This window comes from Tubulanus polymorphus, unplaced genomic scaffold, assembly GCF_964204645.1.
Source record: "Tubulanus polymorphus unplaced genomic scaffold, tnTubPoly1.2 scaffold_11, whole genome shotgun sequence".
Lineage (NCBI taxonomy): Eukaryota > Metazoa > Nemertea > Palaeonemertea > Tubulaniformes > Tubulanidae > Tubulanus > Tubulanus polymorphus.
Window position 1 is genome coordinate 31,269 of NW_027437448.1, and position 21,295 is coordinate 52,563.

At 38.8% G+C, this 21,295-nt stretch overlaps 1 protein-coding gene across 1 annotated transcript; it reads left to right on the top strand.

Annotated features, from left to right (window-relative positions):
* The first annotated feature begins 592 nt into the window (after nucleotides 1–592).
* LOC141914537 (uncharacterized) lies at nucleotides 593–15,729 on the top strand. The gene is made up of 20 exons (XM_074805759.1): nucleotides 593–603; nucleotides 4,555–4,753; nucleotides 5,244–5,325; nucleotides 6,240–6,277; nucleotides 6,359–6,429; nucleotides 7,030–7,115; nucleotides 7,298–7,372; nucleotides 7,506–7,590; nucleotides 7,833–7,946; nucleotides 8,121–8,195; nucleotides 8,947–8,973; nucleotides 12,768–12,897; nucleotides 12,987–13,117; nucleotides 13,378–13,521; nucleotides 13,946–14,135; nucleotides 14,263–14,389; nucleotides 14,618–14,675; nucleotides 14,829–14,848; nucleotides 15,507–15,577; nucleotides 15,664–15,729. Exons 3-19 carry the CDS (start codon nucleotides 5,285–5,287, stop codon nucleotides 15,508–15,510), a joined length of 1,416 nt encoding a protein of 471 aa, XP_074661860.1. The 5' UTR covers nucleotides 593–603; nucleotides 4,555–4,753; nucleotides 5,244–5,284; the 3' UTR covers nucleotides 15,511–15,577; nucleotides 15,664–15,729.
* Nucleotides 15,730–21,295: the final 5,566 nt, after the last annotated feature.

A 21,295-nucleotide genomic window follows, 5' to 3' on the forward strand; every position in this document is an offset into this window, starting at 1 on the left:
ATTTAGCACAGAAAAAACATTGATTTATTCTGTTAAATTGATGAGCTTGAAGTGGGTTTTGCTAAAAACACAATACAATATACAGTTTACTTAAAAAGAAATATGGAAATATCGTTTGAAAGGACAAGAAGATTCATAGTTTATTGATGATAGGTGCCACAGTGATCCGTATTGTGCTTAATGAGGAAATATCTTTTACATACTATCTAAATAATGCGAAACTTTATTAGTTCACAAAAATTCCGCTATGGTTATTCATAGGGGCAGCACTGAACGGTTGATATTTGATACAGCCTCGCTAGTCTACTGTGGCATGCAAGGAAAACATACATTCAAAAGTCACTTTTTGCGGCCAGAACTCGAAAGCGTAAAGCATCGGTGCCAGGCACGCCGGTGGGCCCAATCCGCAGAGTGATCTATCATATTTCTGAATAGACTTAATACGCATTGAATCATCGGATTTCACGATCTAATCAGATCACGGCTGTTGGAGTAGTATTCAGGGAACCGCTTGAATCGAGGAACCGGTAGATGGCGGGTCAATCGCTCATTCAATAGATGGCGTTCCTTTCATCAGTAGGAGCAATGGCTGCCAATCGAACTGTAAATATCGAAAAAATGCACTCAAAAAATGATGATAGGATGAGCTTAGGCCTTAATTTCAAGCTAGATTTTTATGCTTCCACCGTGCTCGAATTTAGGGGATCCAGAAGGGAGGTTTTACCTGGATCAAAGTTCCGTGACGAATGAGGTTGTGTAACAACGCGCAAAATCATGCGGAAATCTTTGCTGCATGAATTGAATGTACCGTACTAATTACACTTACAGCGCCCTAGGCTACAAGCCATGGATGAATCAAATTGTCTTAATTTGGACAAAATTCTATATTCGGCCTATCCCAGTTGGTTTTAGCAAGGTTCCACTGATTGATTTATTCTCTTGAACTTTGAAACATGCCATAGGAGCCCTAAATCAATTTGGTCTTAATTTGATAGTACCGATACCAAAGTCGTCATTGAATCAATTTCTTTCAATCTGAATCAGAGCAGAGAATACTTAATGAACTATGCCTAAATCAATTTTAACAATTTGTTCACGTGCCCAACGTTTTAGATTAATCTCAAATCATCAAAAATATGGTTTATAAGCATGGAAACAGGAAACATCTCAAGAATTTCAAACCTTTTCTCTTCAACATGAGAAAATGAAGACTTTTTGATAATCCTTCAATGCCATGTGAAAAATCAATGGATATAAAATGATGGTAGGCCTATATTGAGACTGCACAGTTTCACGGGTGGTATTTAATTAAGACCAAATTTGAGGTATGTGTTGAAAAGATTAAGCAAAATATCCCCAAAAAATTGGGTGCTGATCAGGCCAAATATGAAGGCACTTTGGGTCTTTGAGGGGGTCCCTGGACTCGGGGCCAAGAATAGTCCCCAGGGTTGTATTGTAAAGCCACCAGGAGTCCATTTACCTGTTAGGGGGGCCGGGGCCAAGACTCATCGGGCAAATGTGATGAGGGTTTGGTTAATCGTTAAGGGGTACACCCTGCAGGTGCTTGTTAAATTTAGCACTAATCAAACCACAGGTAAAGCCACCAGGAGTCCATTTACCTGTTAGGGGGGTCCCTGGGCCCAGGGCCAAGACTCATCGGGTAAATGTGATGAGGGTTTGGTTAATCGTTAAGGGGTGCACCGTGCAGGTGCCTGTTGAATGTAGCACCAATCGGACCACAGGTAAAGCCACCAGGAGTCCATTTACCTGTTAGGGCGGTCCCTGGGCCCAGGGCCAAGACTCATCGGGCAAATGTGATGAGGGTTTGGTTAATCGTTAAGGGGTACACCCTGCAGGTGCTTGTTAAATATAGCACTAATCGGACCACAGGTAAAGCCACCAGGAGTCCATTTACCTGTTAGGGGGGGTCCCTGGGCCCGGGGCCAAGACTCATCGGGCAAATGTGATGAGGGTTTGGTTAATCGTTAAGGGGTACACCCTGCAGGTGCTTGTTAAATTTAGCACTAATCGGACCACAGGTAAAGCCACCAGGAGTCCATTTACCTGTTAGGGGGGTCCCTTGGCCCGGGGCCAAGACTCATCGGGCAAATGTGATGAGAGTTTGGTTAATCGTTAAGGGGTACACCCTGCAGGTGCTTGTTAAATTTAATCGGACCACAGGTAAAGCCACCAGGAGTCCATTTACCTGTTAGGGGGGTCCCTTGGCCCGGGGCCAAGGCTCATCGGGCAAATGTGATGAGGGTTTGGTTAATCGTTAAGGGGTACACCCTGCAGGTGCTTGTTAAATTTAGCACTAATCGGACCACAGGTAAAGCCACCAGGAGTCCATTTACCTGTTAGGGGGGTCCCTGGGCCCGGGGCCAAGACTCATCGGGCAAATGTGATGAGGGTTTGGTGAATCGTTAAGGGGTACACCCTGCAGGTGCTTGTTAAATTAAGCACTAATCGGACCACAGGTAAAGCCACCAGGAGTCCATTTACCTGTTAGGGGGGTCCCTTGGCCCGGGGCCAAGGCTCATCGGGCAAAAGTGATGAGGGTTTGGTTAATCGTTAAGGGGTACACCCTGCAGGTGCTTGTTAAATTTAGCACCAATCGGACCACAGGTAAAGCCACCAGGAGTCCATTTACCTGTTAGGGGGGGTCCCTTGGCCCGGGGCCAAGGCTCATCGGGCAAATGTGATGAGGGTTTGGTTAATCGTTAAGGGGTACACCCTGCAGGTGCTTGTTAAATTTAGCACTAATCGGACCACAGGTAAAGCCACCAGGAGTCCATTTACCTGTTAGGGGGGTCCCTGGGCCCGGGGCCAAGACTCATCGGGCAAATGTGATGAGGGTTTGGTTAATCGTTAAGGGGTACACCCTGCAGGTGCTTGTTAAATAAAGCACTAATCGGACCACAGGTCAAGCCACCAGGAGTCCATTTACCTGTTAGGGGTCCCTTGGCCCAGGGCCAAGGCTCATCGGGCAAATGTGATGAGGGTTTGGTTAATCGTTAAGGGGTACACCCTGCAGGTGCTTGTTAAATTTAGCACTAATCGGACCACAGGTAAAGCCACCAGGAGTCCATTTACCTGTTAGGGGGGGTCCCTTGGCCCGGGGCAAAGACTCATCGGGCAAATGTGATGAGGGTTTGGTTAATCGTTAAGGGGTACACCCTGCAGGTGCTTGTTAAATTAAGCACTAATCGGACCACAGGTAAAGCCACCAGGAGTCCATTTACCTGTTAGGGGGGTCCCTTGGCCCGGGGCCAAGGCTCATCGGGCAAATGTGATGAGGGTTTGGTTAATCGTTAAGGGGTACACCCTGCAGGTGCTTGTTAAATTTAGCACTAATCGGACCACAGGTAAAGCCACCAGGAGTCCATTTACCTGTTAGGGGGGTCCCTGGGCCCGGGGCCAAGACTCATCGGGCAAATGTGATGAGGGTTTGGTTAATCGTTAAGGGGTACACCCTGCAGGTGCTTGTTAAATTTAGCACTAATCGGACCACAGGTAAAGCCACCAGGAGTCCATTTACCTGTTAGGAGGGTCCCTTGGCCCGGGGCCAAGGCTCATCGGGCAAATGTGATGAGGGTTTGGTTAATCGTTAAGGGGTACACCCTGCAGGTGCTTGTTAAATTTAGCACTAATCGGACCACAGGTAAAGCCACCAGGAGTCCATTTACCTGTTAGGGGGGTCCCTGGGCCCGGGGCCAAGACTCATCGGGCAAATGTGATGAGGGTTTGGTTAATCGTTAAGGGGTACACCCTGCAGGTGCTTGTTAAATTTAGCACTAATCGGACCACAGGTAAAGCCACCAGGAGTCCATTTACCTGTTAGGGGGGTCCCTTGGCCCGGGGCCAAGGCTCATCGGGCAAATGTGATGAGGGTTTGGTTAATCGTTAAGGGGTACACCCTGCAGGTGCTTGTTAAATTTAGCACTAATCGGACCACAGGTAAAGCCACCAGGAGTCCATTTACCTGTTAGGGGGGTCCCTTGGCCTGGGGCCAAGGCTCATCGGGCAAATGTGATGAGGGTTTGGTTAATCGTTAAGGGGTACACCCTGCAGGTGCTTGTTAAATTTAGCACTAATCGGACCACAGGTAAAGCCACCAGGAGTCCATTTACCTGTTAGGGGGGTCCCTGGGCCCGGGGCCAAGACTCATCGGGCAAATGTGATGAGGGTTTGGTTAATCGTTAAGGGGTACACCCTGCAGGTGCTTGTTAAATTTAGCACTAATCGGACCACAGGTAAAGCCACTAGGAGTCCATTTACTTGTTAGGGGGGGTCCCTGGGCCAAGACTCATCGGGCAAATGTGATGAGGGTTTGGTTAATCGTTAAAAGGTACACCGTGCAGGTGCCTGTTGAATTTAGCACCAGTCGGACCACAGGTAAAGCCACTAGGAGTCCATTTACTTGGTAGGGGCCAAGACTCATCGGGCAAATGTGATGAGGGTTTGGTTAATCGTTAAAAGGTACACCCTGCAGGTGCTTGTTGAATTTTGTGCCGATACAAGGTAGTTAATCTGTAATTGATTGTTTCATTGTAGGTGCTTCCTCCAGGTCTTAGAAACCCTGGTAATGTCTGTTTCCTCAATTCTGTCGTGCAATGTCTTCGGGCCACCCGAGGCTTTTTACATCGCTTTTTTAAGAAAGCATGTTCGCAGCCCTGTAGGCCTACCTGCAATGCATGTAACATTCAGCAATCGTTACTTGGCAACACTGAGCCACTTATTGATAACATAAAAGGTATGTATAATTTTCATTGCAGTTTTTAAATGACAGACTTGTATGATAGATGAAACAACAATTTTTGATTGAAATGGTTTTAACTTGCAGCGTTGATATTTGACAATTGTTGTTTCACTGTCGAGTTAGAATATCTACTTAATTCACAGTGGATAAGTACATGCCTATTGTCAGACAGACCATCAAATTTGTGTCTGAATGAAAGGTCAAGGCAACGTGGGCTCCAAAAGCACAAGATAAATCCATGGGCACAAGATTATCAGTAGGTGAAGGAACTACATTACAGAGCCGCAGCTTTCGATGTTCCTGAGATCGTACATAGTCTCTATGGGCATAGAAAATCTCATAGTGTTCATACGATTATTCTTGATGAAAAGAAACGTGGGTTTTTTGCTAGCATTGAAGTGCATGTAGCAATTTTGCGATCTTTATCAGAAAGCATTGTTATTGAATATGACTCCCTATGTACTTTTGTAATTATATTTTCCAGACTTCGTGGTCGATGCAGAAAAGCACCAACAGCAAGATGTGATGGAATTTTTTCATGGCGTGTGTTTGAAAGTCAAAGAAAAGTAATTATTTTGTTCTCATCTTTTTAGCCAACTTGGTACCCACTTGGTACCATCCCCCCTGGTAGGGCTTGAAATCTGATGGCATTGATTGAGACTTGCCACTTCATGAAACCTTACCATACTAGACAGAGAATGCAGCTTAGAAGATGCAATTATAAGCCAATCATAAATCCTGATTAATTTAAGCCCAGGTTTTTCCATTGATAGTTTATCTGTGAAATTAGTCTCGGTGATTATTCAATCAATCTGATTGGTGCCGCAAGTTTTCAAACCTGCATCTAGTGTGGCAGAGTTTCGTGCCGCTGCTAAGTCTAGCAATGCCATCAAGTTCTTATCCCTGCCAGGGGGATAACTTAGGATTTACATCCCACTTCTTTCATCATCTGTAGACAGAATCTAGTTTTCAATACGCTTTGATTATGACCTTTCCAAGTCATAGGTTTGTGCATATATGTTCACCAGAGGGCATTGAATTTTGAAATTGTCAGATTGTTGACCAGTTCAGATGGCGCGGTGTCCTTGGACCTCAGACCGGCCTGGTCAGAATCAAGATGGCCGACTGGTGCTGGCACTGTATCGTGGTTCAGTTCATTTTTCTAATCAAGACAAAATCTACTCCTACCTTTAATTGCATTCCTGTTTCGTTATCTGATATAAGCATTTCATAAGGCTGTGGTAAACCTCTTGGCGCATTATTATTATTATTTCAAACCACCTTCCAAGTGGGCATGGTATCCCTATGGACCCCTAGTCAACTTTTTACCCTAAGAGGTATGGGTATGATTTCCATATTTTACTTTTTCATACTGGTATATTTTGTGATCAATCTATTCTGTATTTGCTGTCACCTAGCGTACTATATTTTCAGTTTTCACTTTTGTTCTCTCTAGCTTCACTTGTGTATTTATTTGCAGAATGCCGCTTTGTTTTGAATTTGTGCTGAAAACAACAGGTAGGTCGATGTGACTTTTCACAGAAAATTGCTGATATTTTCCTAATCAATTTTTGTAATGATGTAGCTATCCATTTGCAGACACTTGCCTGGAATGTGGAAAAGAGAGCATACGTCAGTCGGAACATTTGAATATGTCTTGTGCCATCGAGGTGAATATTAAGAATGTATTATATGCTAGTATTAGAAATTGCTCCACTGTTGTTTGATTGTATACAACCATGGAAGATGAACCGTGTCGACCCCTGATAGATTCAAACAGCTCATATCAGTGACTTGGAATTAATTTTGACCAGTTCCAAGATATACGGATATTCTGATTATGTGAAAAATTGGCCTTTAGTGGGTGTGGCAGGAGGTGGTATATCGCGGGTTTGGTTCACTGCAAGTTTTTTTAGTAAAATAACAATAATTACGCAGAAGCTCATCTGCAATTTGACTTATAATAGTGGTAGGGCTACAAGATCTGTTAATGCAAATATGCTTATGGTACCTAGAACACTCATTAGGTCTGGTGATCATGTCTTTAAATCTTATGGACCTCGTTTATGGAATACACTTCCTGTGGATATGAGAACAATTGTTACATTGAGACATATAAAAACTTATTTAAGAATTGTCTGTTTAAAAGGGCCTTCCTCGACCAAGAGATAGCACAGTTAGCAAGTTTTTCAGTATAGTGCTTTACAAATTACTTGTGCTATGTCAATGACAAACCTATAATTAGATTCATCTTTGAATTCATTTTGTAGTCAGAAGAACGGAAAGCATTCCAGACCATTCAGGAATGCGTAACTAATTTCTTCAGTCTAGAGGAGGTGACGGTTCGGTGTTCAGAGTAAGATATCAAAGATTAAGTACCAGTATACTCTCTTTCAGTCCACTTCTAATACAAATGATGTAACCTTGTTATTCTTATAGTATTAACAACTATAAGTTTGGTTGTGTGCACTGTATATGTATAACCTACCGGTAAATATCATCAGATATAATACATGTCCCCACTTAATCCATCAACAGGTGTCCGTGTGAACAAGCTTTTCGCTTTCAAGAACTTGTGAATGCACCTGATTTCATTGTCATTGATTTGAAAAGGTTAGCCATGTTATTTGTATTTTTTGAGCTGTTTCACATCGTAAATTTGATAATATCTATAATGGAAATATAATGATAATATATATAATATATGAACTTTCTAATTGAAATACTTCTAATGGATTTCATATAGATATCGTTGGTTCGGCAATGCAGGGAAACTCATGCACCACGTAAACATTGGAAAGAATTTAGATATTCTTGTTGGAAATGATCAGGTAATCTTCTACTATTTCACTTGGAAGTTGTTTAAAACAATGTAAAACGCTTGCATGACATTGTGGCATGCTCTAGGGGAAATTTTTTCCCAGTTACGTTTTAACTCCTGACACTATTAATCATTATAATCAGTATTACTCAATAGCGTATTTTATTATCATGATCATTTGAAGTGCTTTGATCAAAGTAAATCTTGAGTGTCAAGAATCAGTCATCATGTTTTTTGTATGTGTGATTTCAGTATGTTTATGAGTTATATGCTGTCATTACTCATCGAGGTGTCGAGGTAACCAGTGGGCACTATGTTGCATATCTGAAAGTTATGAATGGTTGGGCTCTTGCCGATGATGATAATGTAAGTTTAGCAAATCAATAATGAAATGAAAGCTAATTTATGATCAAAGTATGATTTGGGTCGTTGAATTCTAATGCAGTTCATGTTAATACAAATGTATTCCAAAACCTGTCATCAATTAAATCTATTGATATATAATGAGATTAGGCTATACATTATTTTTTCATCTGTCAGGTTTCCAGTATGAGAGCTCCAATCTTTCAAGGAGGCGAGCCGTATGTTTGCTTTTATGAAAAGAAAATTCACTCTGTAAGTACAATTTGCTTATTCATATTGATACACGGATATATGTATCAATAACCACAATCAATTGCAAAATTGTAACTCCTGGTGGCTTTACCTGTGGTCCGATTAGTGCTAAATTTAACAAGCACCTGCAGGGTGTACCCCTTAACAATTAACCAAGCCCTCATCACATTTGCCCGATGAGTCTTGGCCTTGGGCCCAGGGACCCCCCTAACAGGTAAATGGACTCCTGGTGGCTTTACCTGGGGTCCGATTAGTGCTAAATTTAACAAGCACCTGCAGGGTGTACCCCTCAACGATTAACCAAACCCTCATCACATTTGATTAGTTTTTAGTATATGGTCACCAGGGGACATTGAATATTGGAGTATTCTGATTGTTGAGCAGCATTTCAAACCACATCCCATGGTGTCCCTGGATAGTTTAATATTGACAAGTTCGATCCCTACGTTATCTTGACTTAAGCACGTACAGAAGATTCCTATCAGTTTAATCAATCACATCAGTTTAATCAAAAGACCTTGCCTACAAGGCTGTCAAATTAGTATTATCATGTATAGTATATATTTAGCCCACATTTGATTTTTGAAGTGTTAGAAATTTTCTTATCATTATTACTATAAGATATATCATTTATTATAGAGGTTTTGATTCGCAATTATTGTGCAAAGCTTGGAGCACAGGTTGACATGACCACAGTTTTTTATGTATTGCTCAGCCTTTTTTTAAATGTCTTTCAATTCATATATTGCAGGTTAATACATCAGAAATGCCTCAAACTGTAAGTAGAAATAATTTATTTCTTATTCCTGAATTGTACCTCATTGGGTTTTGAACCAACTTTTGACGTATGTGGTCCTGAGCTTAATTTCTATATATAAACGTCTGAATCAGACAGTGATTATGTATATTTGTGACAATTTGCTGAAATCTAATTTACCGGTAGTTAACTCAACCTATGTTCAACGGAGGAATGATAAATTGCTGATCTTAGTTAAGATTCAAATAGATGATTTGGGGAATTAATACACTTATCATATCGAAATTTGTATGGGAAAATTTAGAGGTTTAACAAGTTTTGAACCTATGAGTTTTAGAAGTTTTGTAGAAAAAGATTTTTAATTAATCATTGTTTAAAGTTTGGCCCATCACCATAAGAAAAATTTGGTCGATCGGACTCAAGTTGGCAGTCCTATGACCTTTTTAGTGCCCAAAAAGGTCAATTTTGGCACAAATTCTGAGTCCTGTAGCTTCTTACTGGTTTGCCATTTCTCATTGCAATTTGTGATGGGTATTCTTTGGACCCCTAGTTTGTGTGGCGAAAATGGACCGTGTTTAACATCTCCGGTTCGTTTTCGTTACAACATCTCATCATCCTTTCCTCCGATATCTCCAGGTGGAGCGATTTCATATATATAAATATGTTTTGTATTGTGTAAATTTGTATCTGTGTACTACTGTCAATTTTTCGGGCGTCTCGTTACGGTCTATCGCGTTCGGGTTGGGGGTTTTGGTCGGTTTTTGTCGGGAAATAGCACGATCACATCTTTTTATTCGGCTTTTATCATAAATTCGCGCTATGACATTCTGGTTACTTACCGGCAGTCTATTCCTTTGTATTCGCTTTTCAATTTTGAACTGCCGTTTTGTGATGTCATAATCCCACTTTCATCATATTTCCGTAGTTTGATTTGTTCTCATCGGTTTCTCGCTCGCGAGTTGAGCATTGTCGCACTGCTAGGCGGCTCACTATTATTGCGCGCGGATATCAAACTCGGGTTTGATTTTCAAATTCCGCTTTTAACCTTTCAAACTTATTCTTTTGGCATTTTTATCGCGTATATCGTGATATCACTAATGGCCAATGAGCGCCCCCGGATTTCTATAAAAGGCGGGTCGTTCGAGCACAGTCATTCTGATTTTCGAATCACTCGCACGTACTTATAGTATCAGCGAACAACTTACAGCAATTAAATTCTTAATCAAATATAACTATTAAAATGTAAGCGATAAGAGACGCACCCTCTCTATCCCGCCTTCGGGTTGGATAGGGTCATCTTGTCCAACCCGAAGGATGAGATATATTCACTTTTAGATCGTCCGGCCAAGTTAGATGCTGACCGAGTTTGATTTTGGCCAAGTTTGATTCCGGCCCACTTTGATTTCAACCAAGTTTGATTTTTTCGGTCTCCTAGTCTAGCAAAATCTACCGACCGAGAGCGTCACTATGATGGACAGTCATGATCAATTTTGTTTAGTTTAGTCGAGCCGACTTTTGTTCATACGTAGAATTATTTTCCGGGCGTATTGATCGTCACATCATTTTCAACTACGACTGTATTGATCCACTCTCGGTCGAGCGATTTTGCTCCGATTGTATATAAAATATATATGTTTCTACATTTGAGCGCGATTGAATAATGATTTGAGATCGTCGCTATAATTTTCAAATCATCTCTCACCGTACGCCCGAATAAGGTGACTCTAACGTAATTTCGTGACTTCGTATAATTTGACGTTCCTGACGCGAGACCGTACGGAGATGCACCCGAGGTGTAAACTTTATGAACTGGAGAAATGATTAAATTCAGGAGTTCAACTCTTGACATGATTAATCTTATACAAGTCTTACATTTTCGTCTTTTCTGAACAAGGAGAGGAGTTCCACCGCTATTTTCTGTCTCAGTGCCAATTATTATTATTCGTCTTAATGAGAGGACCAGTTCGATCGGGGACGTATCGGCAGTAGTTACATGAAGACCATCAATCGAGGATTCGAACCCCCAATCTTTGTATCGACTGACGGCCTTTATCCAGGGGAAGTCATGACAAAGTGTCATACGGAGCGAAGGTAGATGTTGGGAGAACTAGGTTCGATCGCGTGCGAAATCCTGGCCAGGTAGTCGCCTACGAGGATGCTGAGCCCTGATCATGGAATGAGAAGACTGAATATTTTTATTTGATTATAATTTCGACAAGAACTGATATCTTTTCCCTGAGGAGGAATTACTTCCCCCAATATTTTCGCATAACCCGATTATATTGTCTCAGGGCGAACCCTAGTAGCAAACGCCTATTGCATCTATTATATACGTAAACATATAAAGACCCGCTACCCAGGAGAGATACGCTACATTTGCTATTCTACCAGTTTGGATGGATTACCGAATAGACTAGTACCGTTATAGGCCGACTCTACTGTATATCACTTGGGGCGAGACCGCCACCTCTACTGTATATCACTTTGGGGTGAGAGGACGTTACCAGAATTATCCAACTCAAAACAGAACAAACTATATTTTGAAGAAGAATTCACGATTGATTTTTATTAATTATCTTATGTTGCGATACATCATAGGACGATTCACACTGTAGAGCATCAAACATTCGCTTTAACAACTTAAATATCGGTATAAACGGAAGATGCTACATATTCACATAGTTTCAAGCTGCATATTTACAATTTCATATTATAATATTCATTGGCCCTGTTACTTATTTGATTGGTATTTTTTTTTCATTTGGTATAACAATCTCATCACACCTTCTGGAGACAAAACAGGGGCTTTGATTTTGAAATCAAAGATTCACATATAGTTGTGTGATTGGTGGTCAAATAAACAGAGTTTTCTTGTGGAAATTTTATGTTTTGGTAGTTTTCCCTGTATGAATAGTTGTTTTTAAACCCAACTTCGTACAATACCATTATAGTTTATCAATGTTAGCTATGCATTTTGTTATTTTAGATAAATACATCTCGGGGACCATCAGCTCTCAGCGACGATGTGTATGAGATCATGCTTTCTGTGCTAAGTGGAAAGAAGATGCTCTCATCATATCAAGTTACTTCCGGTGACAAAAAATATGATGCTGTGCGCAAAAATGCTGCAAATAAGTTATCTTCAAAAGCTTACATATGTCAAAAAGTTAACAACAAAAATGAAATTATATTCCTAAAAACGAGAAAAATTATTCCAAAATCATCAGCCATTGCCTCAATTATTGATCAGTACCACACGAGCATGGCTGGATCAGGTTCGTCCAAATTAGTAGGAGCAATCAGCAGCAGTTTCCATGGTATATCAAAGCAAACTATCCAAGATCATCTTAATTCGAAGCCAACGCACACGATACGGAATCCATTATTTACGAACAAGCCACCTATTAAGAATATAACAGCATCTGCTCCGATGAGCCGGGTACAAATAGATTTAGTACTAATGGAAGAAGTTGAGAACGAAGGATCTACGTACAGATATGTGTGCAGTGTGATTGACGTATTTAGTAGGTTCCTTTGGTTACGCCCAATTCAGAACAAAACATCGAAAACGGTGGCCGAAGTGACAAAAAATATATTCTGTGAGTTCGGCAACCCGCAATACGTACAGACCGATAATGGAACGGAATTCAAAGGAGAGTTTGATTCATTTTTGAAGACTGCAAAAATAAAGCATATATTTGGTTCGCCTAGGCATCCCCAATCACAAGGAAAAGTAATGATTATATTTTGATTGAAAAAATTGGGAAGTAGTTTTTGTATTACAAATTTAACAATGTTTTTACCGTTCTTTACAGTCCGAAAGATCACATGGGAGCTGGAAGAAGATGCTTCGGTACCTACTCGGGAGAGATGATGAGACAAATTGGGTTGCGCACATTCCTGAGCTCCAGAGAATTATGAATCAACGATCACATAAAGCATTTTGTATGTAATTAGGGTATTCTGCCTACCTTTGTTAGAAACCTTATTGTTATCCTAGGTATCATAATGATAGCCCTACTCCTCTTTTTCAGCCGATAAGATGACTCCTTTCGAAGTATTTTTTGCCAGGAAGCACAATCAAGGTGAAGGCCTTCAAAATGGTCAAATGACGAAAGCAGACTCCGTAGATGAAGAAAATACTTCAGATGTGGCTTCTTCAAATGTGAATACAGTAAAACCCCTTGCATGAATACCTCCCTATAGTGAATACTTCCTATAATGAACACCCTATGTGCGGTCCCAAAACCTAAAATACATCCCATGTCACATCATTACCTAACCCTCCCCATAGTGAACACTTTGCTTGGTCCCGATGGCGTTCACTATACAGAGGCTTTACTCTACTTCAGATGTGACTAGTAATAATACATGTTGATGATGTGTTATATAACACATGAAACTTTTGTACTTTAAAATTTCAAGCTCACTGCCTGGGAGAATGAATCCGCTTCAAAGCGAAAAGCAGCTGAAGCACTTTCAACTGTATATAATGCTGCAATGGTCAAGGGACATAAGAATAGATACCCTTGTTCCCAGTATGAACCTGGACACCGTGTTTTGGTGAATGTAAGTACTTGTTAAATCTGCATTCTTTCATCCAGTGTGGAAATAAAGCTTGAAATGCTTTTATCTTCCATTTATACACATTGTGTATTCAATAAACATTACTGGCTTAGGGGTATTGCCATCTGTCAGGAAGAGAATGCTCCTGCTCTAAAGTCTACTTCTGTTTTGAACCAATTTTCTGATTACATGGTAGGTGAATAATGGATGGAAGATGTGCTGTATTGTTTTTACTCGTGTAGATTATCCAAGATAGCCGCCACAGCTATATTTATAGAGCCTTCATAGTGTAGCTCTAGTTACATTTTATGTACAATTATTAAAGAATTTACCAATTTTCAACCCCCTCCTTATATTTTACAAACTTCCAAAAAATCTGCTTCCCCTAGTACGTGCAATGAGTTCTAAATCAGTTTATCATTATCAGGCAACAGCAATGAAAAAGACGAAACTTTATAGTAAGACTGGGCCAAAGTGCCATAAAGGAGTCATCCTAAAGGTCGGTAAAATGGGAAGAAAGTACCAAGTCCTGGTCAAAGATTCTCTGTTGTGGGTGGATATTAGTATGCTGACATCCCTGACAAGGATGAAGCAAAAGAAGCTTTTAGGAACTAAATGTAAGTACTAACGGAATTAACTGTTTCCAAAAGTGCACTGATTCATTAGAATTATTCACACTTGCATAAAAGAGGTTTTACTGTAATTACTGATGAATGATGTTGTTTTATTCTTATTCTATGACAGCTCCTCTAAATAGATATTGTATGTGTGTTTCCAAGTGCAAGAAGACAAGGGCACCGAAGTGTGAAAACTATATGCACAGAGACTGCTGCAAGAGTGCAGGAAAAAAGTGTGCTCTTCACAATATCCTGTAAGTAATCATCCGATTGGTTGATTTGTAGATAGATGAAATTTATCTGAAATTTATCTCAAGTGAGTGGTGAGAATTATATATATATATATATATATATATATATATATATATATGGTGTATCTGCACATATTCGTACACATAGATTTTATGATGGCTTATATGATGGATTTAATGGTATATACAACTATGAAAGTGTATTTAATTGAGAATGGTTTTCCATTTTAGGGGTGATGAAACCATTTCTACTGAAACCAGGCACATTATGGATCGCGTTGTTGGTGAGGTAGAGCATTTTTTTGTGAATTCTGTCAAATCAATCCTATCGGATCTTTTCATTTGAAATCTTCATTTAGAGTACCAGATCTATTTAAGGACTTGAGTTGTTGTGTTAATGAATATACATAATAGGAGGCTAAACTTTGCCATAATTTTTCAGTTTAAGATAGTTGCTAATTCGTAAGTATTTTTTGGCTCACACCAAATCATGTGTATACAAGTGACGCATGCACATGGTTTCTGTTTTCACACCTTTTAATTTAATGTGAGTGGTTTAAATTAATTCGAAAATAACAGTTGGTATTATTTGTCAAAGGGTATATATATATATATTTACATCTTGGTGTATGTGCACATATTCTGCCTTTTATAACACGCTATCAATGTGAAACACATGTATTTACTTTAATCTCTGCAGGTGCTTTAGCGTATGTGTCTGTGTGTCTGGAAGACACATGGACCAATACACTATTGATATCTTAACAAATCATATATCATATTCTTTGATTATCCCGTGATCAGTTTACGGTCTAGGTATTGTGTCATTGCTTTTTAGCCAACTAGTCCCAGCGGGCTATGAAGGTTCAGTTTGTCGGTCCGTAGACAGAATCCAGTTATTTAAGGAAGTTTTACAGATGCTGCGGTAGACAGTTGATAGTTAAGCACTTCAAACCAGCTCCCAAGTGGGCAAAATGGGCCTGCACCCCTAGTCTTAGTGTATTTTTCTAATTCTGCTACACTATGCTTTTACGCTATGTATGTAGTGAAATAATCATGTAATATCCATAAAACCCCTGTGTGATCACATTAATTGTATCGTTTTTCTTTAACATTCCAGTTGAATGCAGACACTCATCATATTGATCAATGTGCGCAACAAATATCTGATAAGATTAAAGCTAGTAACAGGTAAGCCATACTATAAACTATAACTGTTATGGTTTGCAATTTCCACACGTTAATTCATACCAATATCTCATTCCTGAATATTTCAGCTCTGATCAGGGTGACAGCAACGCTCACAAGCAGGGCGTGGAAGGAATGATGACTCTTATTAAGACAGTGAAGTGAGTAGTCATGATGAATGTACAGTCCACCCCGATATCCCGCCCTCCCCGCCTACTGCCAGGTTTTCTCCATGTACATCTCAAAACACCTCCGATATACCGCCATACTCTCTATAGTGTCATACTCTCTATACCGCCAAAATCGTTCTGCACTGATGTGGGCGCAGTATACCAGGGGTTGACATTAGTGGTAAAGCAAAATCATTTTGATATTAGACACTGGTATCAAACTGCCTCAAGCTTTATTGTATTTAATCCGAATGGTCTAAGAGCAGTCAATGCTAAAGTATGAATCATTTTTACTTACAGAGATGTTTCGCAGCTAGAAGATAAGCAATTAACTTATTTGGTTATGCAGAATGAGTGCTATTTGAGGAATATTTTCCAGGGAAAGGTAGTGTACTTAAAATAATCATATATACCAGTCATTAGCGATTAATTTTGTGTTCAGGTGTCGTACAAAACTATCTCTCTAAGGTATTATATTAGTCTTCCATGACTGATATGTATCACAGTATTCATTACTTGTAGTCAACAGTAATGCTCATTTAATATATATATACTTTTAGACTAAATGTCGACGCCATGAAGACTACAAGAATGGCGGAAAGAGCAGGCGTAAGTTGAAAATTAAGTACAATAACCAGTAGCTAATACCCTGGTAACCAAGTGTTTATGTGCCTTGCTTACTGTATTTCAGGTAACTTGACCTTGCAAGTACCAATCACTTTGTACAGTGATGCGCAATGTGATGTAATAATAAAGGGATTAATGGACATGTTTTGCCCAACTGATACGAAGGTTTGTATATACCGGTAAAGCTTTAAGTAATTTACCCTAGTATATCAAGTATTGCGTATGTAACCCACTTAAGTGAGCCATTTCGGTGTAGACGAAATATTTTGGGTTGTTTTAAATATGCTTCAATGCTTGTCTCGCTATGTTCACCAGGGGTTGTTTAATAGTAGATGTTCTATCCTCCCCTGGCAGGGTTCGTACCCGATGGCATTGGCACAAAACCCTGCCACATTAGACCGAGTGCGCAGCTACCAGGCAGCTTAGATGATGACATTATCATTATTAGCAAATCAGATATCCCGGGTTTTCCCATTCTTTGTTGTTCCGTGAAATTTACCTCCGCGATTCTACAGCAAGCAATCTGATTGGTGCCGTAAGTTTTCGCGTGGCAAAGCTGCACACCCGGTCAAGTGTGGCAGGGGTTTGTGCCGTGTGGCTGAGTGAAGCGATGCCATCGGGTTCGATTCCCTGCTGTGGGAGGATGTAGATGTACCTGCATATATTGTTATATTTTGTATGTACTGCATTTTTAATGTCATTGATTCCTTAATTTGTTCACAGGGGGCATTGAATATTGAAATTGTCTGATTGCTAAGCATTTCAGCAAATGTGCATGTTGTCTCTTAACACTTTGTTAGCCCGACCTCACCAAACTTTTGAATTATATTTTCAGTACATGGATTATGTGTTTCGAGTTTTGTTGCCAGAAACACTGATAAAGATCTATATGGAGGTCCATCAAACATCACATGTACTAGCAGAAGAACGCTTGGCCGATGCTCTTTTGGGAAGTGAAAGTGATGAAGACACTGAAAGCTGATCAATTGCCATATCTATAGTCGTTATTACGAGGTTCCACTGTTACATGATTGAAGTGTATGTTCCATCCATGCTTTTCGTAATTGACTTTGTGTTTTACATAGAGCAAAATATTTTTCATATACGTGGCAATGTACGTTGTATATTATAATTCATTGATACTGAAACAAAGTAATTTTGTATTGGTATATTAAGTATGTTGAACTGTTCTGACAATCACATATCACTGATGTTTTTCATATTCTTTTTTATTGTTTGGTGAAAACGAAAACATTCAAATAATGTATGTAGAGTAGGTATTGGGTTAAGAAAATTTTATCAACAAAACAAACGTCCGTTGTGTTTTGTCTTTTATAAGCTTCGAGAGAACTAAGTATCAGTGGATAGAAAGAGGTACATGTATATAATATTCCTGTGTATATATTTTTTAATGTCAACGCAGAGGGATGTAAAATTAGAATCTTGTAAAATTGACATGTTCATTTTAAAAGAGATTATACATATGGTTATTATATTAATTTGGTCCTTTAGATGTAATATGCATTTGTATGTTTACTGATATATTTTATATGATAATAGAGCATAATTCAATCTTTTATCCTATTTTTATCAAATGTCAAAATGCTCAATAACATATTAAATCAGTTCATACTTATAACTACATATCTAGCTCTGTTTTCGAATAGATCTGAAGTTAACTAGTCTACATATCATATAACTCAATAAAAAGTCTAATTCATTTAGGCTTAGATGCATGAAATCAAAATATTTGATATGCGTAGTATGAAAACTTGGGCCTAGTCAAATGTTTACACTAAATTTGGCTAAATGAAATAGATTAAAATACTTACCTGTAAATATCAGCGAATAGAAAGAGTAAGATATATAAAATTAATGTGTATATGTATCGAGAGTTTTAAAATCTGAATAACTTTCTGAGTCACTGCGACTATATATCTACCCTTGGGCTAGCTGGTGTCAGATGGCCTAATATTTAATTAAATACAAACTATTCGTGCAATCGATCGCTATTACTCGTCGATTACTGCACGCTATTACTACCTTGTTTGAGTGTATCGTCAAACCGCCAGATTGTATAATATTGATAATTGATAAGTTTGTTTAATGATATGATAAATATCAATTGAGCAAGATGGTAGACACACAGGTGCTCACAGTAATTCACAGTTTTAATTCGACTGATTTTCCTGAAAATTGAGACAAAACAACGTGTTTGCCGATAAATAATCAAAGTAAATTAAAGTCTGCCTTTCCGTCTGCCATCTAAACTTCGCATCAATGAAAAACTGATATTATCAGATTGACACATGCATTTACACTAAAGAATATATGTGAAATTAAGTGTTGCTAAATATTTGTAATATGCTCACACTATACATGCTACGTTTCACAAGTACGATCGTCTTTCCAGTATGCATAGCAATTTAGTTATTTTTTGAATTACACTACTTATATTTTCTAGACATATCATTTGTAGTGCATTTATGAATGACATAAATAAAGGTATTTTGTATTAATTAAGTTTGGTTTCAATTGTTTTTATGCCATTCTTTGTAACAAGGCTACGTACGTTGCTGACGAGCAAAGAAGATTGCATACAGATCGTTGCAATTCCTAGATACGATTCCTGTCAATTAAGTTCTCTCTATGTTTGTTGTAAAAAATACGTTCTGGATCTGGAACTTGGCAATAAGCAAATGAAACATGGTGTATAGACTGCCAAAAGAACTATCGTTTCAAGAGCATCGCCATTATGAATAATCATCTAGAAATTCGAGGAAAAGCTGTGCGATTTGTTAGGGATAAGTGAATAACTTAAATTTCACAATTTTCAAAGATTGCCCTAGCTACGCTTATAGGGGTAGGAGATAGAAAATATCTATGCACGTTGTATGTATATTCGAAAGAATACCCACAATGAGCTAGTTTTTTTGTAATTTATACATGAAATATCAAATTAACATATAACTGAATAGTGCATGGAGATTTGATACACTAGTTTGTTAGTTATTCGAATCAAATGTTTCGTTGAAAGCACTGGCTTAAAATTATGTTTTTGTTGTTATAATTTTGAATATGAATAAACGGTTGTAGGTAAAAATCCCCTGGGTAAAAATCCCCCAGGTAAAAATCCCCCAGGTAAAAATCCCCTAGGTAAAAATCCCCAATTATTCAAAGTAGGTAAAAGTCCCCCACCTTTTGAATGTAGTCCAAATTAGATACAATTTTAAGGTCAATTTATTCGTATTAATATATTCTATTTATTATTTACCTTATAATTGCGTTACATAGAAATATCATGTATAGAAGTTATCGCATTTCAATGAAAAATACAAAATTAGAAGTTAATTAATTCACAAAATCGCATCACATTAAAAATTACAAATTGGTTGTTCATTAATACTGTATCGCACAAAATATAAGTTAAAAAGAAAACAATCGCACAGTTCAAACATATTATGATTTTAATTTTCAAAAAGCACTCTAAATTAAAAGTTTATTTATAACGCACAGCTTAAATAATATATCACAAGTTTAAAAAGGCTCATCAAATAGGTAAAAGATATTACATTTTGAAGTTTAAAAAGTATTACAAATTAGAAGTTATTAATTAATGTACAAAATCGCATCACATTGTAAATCACATCGCACAGTACTGCATCGCGCAAAATATAAGTTAAAAAGAGGTCATCGCACAGTTCAGTTTTATTTTCAAAAAGTACTCCAAGTTAAAAGTTACTTTAGTTAACGTTTATCAATTCTAATTTCCAAGCGGAATGTTATGACCCACACCACGCAGGAAATCGGCCATATTCAAATGTCCATCATTGTATTGTCGACACAGTATTTGTAATCGTTCGTGTAACGGACGATGGATGTTGCTAACCCGTCGTTGTGGAACTCCACCGATGGCGTTTTCCATTATCTTGGTGCTTGTGACACTCTGTTCCATTTGAATGGGACGGATGGCGCGCCATATAGAAGGGTGTTTTGTGCCCAATCAAATTGCGGAATCTGTTGTTCCATTCTTCTGAAACATTATTAGTTTTTGGGTCAGAGTTTAAAGTTGCTCGATTTACGTTCCATCTCTCGGGTGCAAATCTCGGAGCAATTCTCCGTATTATGTGTCGATTCTCTTCTCCGATTCTTCTTTCCCTATATGTTCCATTAACATATGTCGCATCGAAGTAGTTAATAAGAGGATCACAACCATCTGAGGCAACATCTCGTAGATGTTGCATTCCCGCCACAACATCCGCAGTGGGAAGAAATGCCAAACCATCAAGCCCACAGAATAACTTGAAATCGTCCTCATTCTGATACCTGAATACATAAGAGTAAATGAGTCAACAACAATTTGTACAAAATCATTCAATTATTTTAAAAATTAAAAAAAGGTCATTTTCTTACCGATTTGCCATCCCGAGCTCTTGTATCTTGCGCCAGGTTGATTGTCTTAGGTGATAAAAACAACCCTGAATCTGCAGTGCATCGCCGAAGACAGCTCTTAACGCGTGATGAACATCTCAAAGTCCACTATAACTGTATCGGGATCAATACCATCGACATTTTCACTGATGGCATTGAACAAATCCTCGTATGTACCTTCTGACTTCCGCTGTAAGAATGTGTACACTAAAGGAACTGTTATATTGTCAACCAAAGGAGCATGGATGACATACACCTGAGAAAAAAGTGGTGGTGCCATCGAAAAAGTTCACAAAGGATATTGGTGAGGAATTAAAACTTGAAAGCAGCAAGCGGAAAACAGTTCGATTTAAATTTGTCGTAATTCAAAGTAAGCATAGGCAAAGAGCTAACGGTTGTAGTTAAAAGCCCCCTCTGTAAAAATCCTCTAGGTAAAAATCCCCAAATATTCAAAGTAGGTAAAATTCCCCACTTTTCAATGATGTTCAAGAAC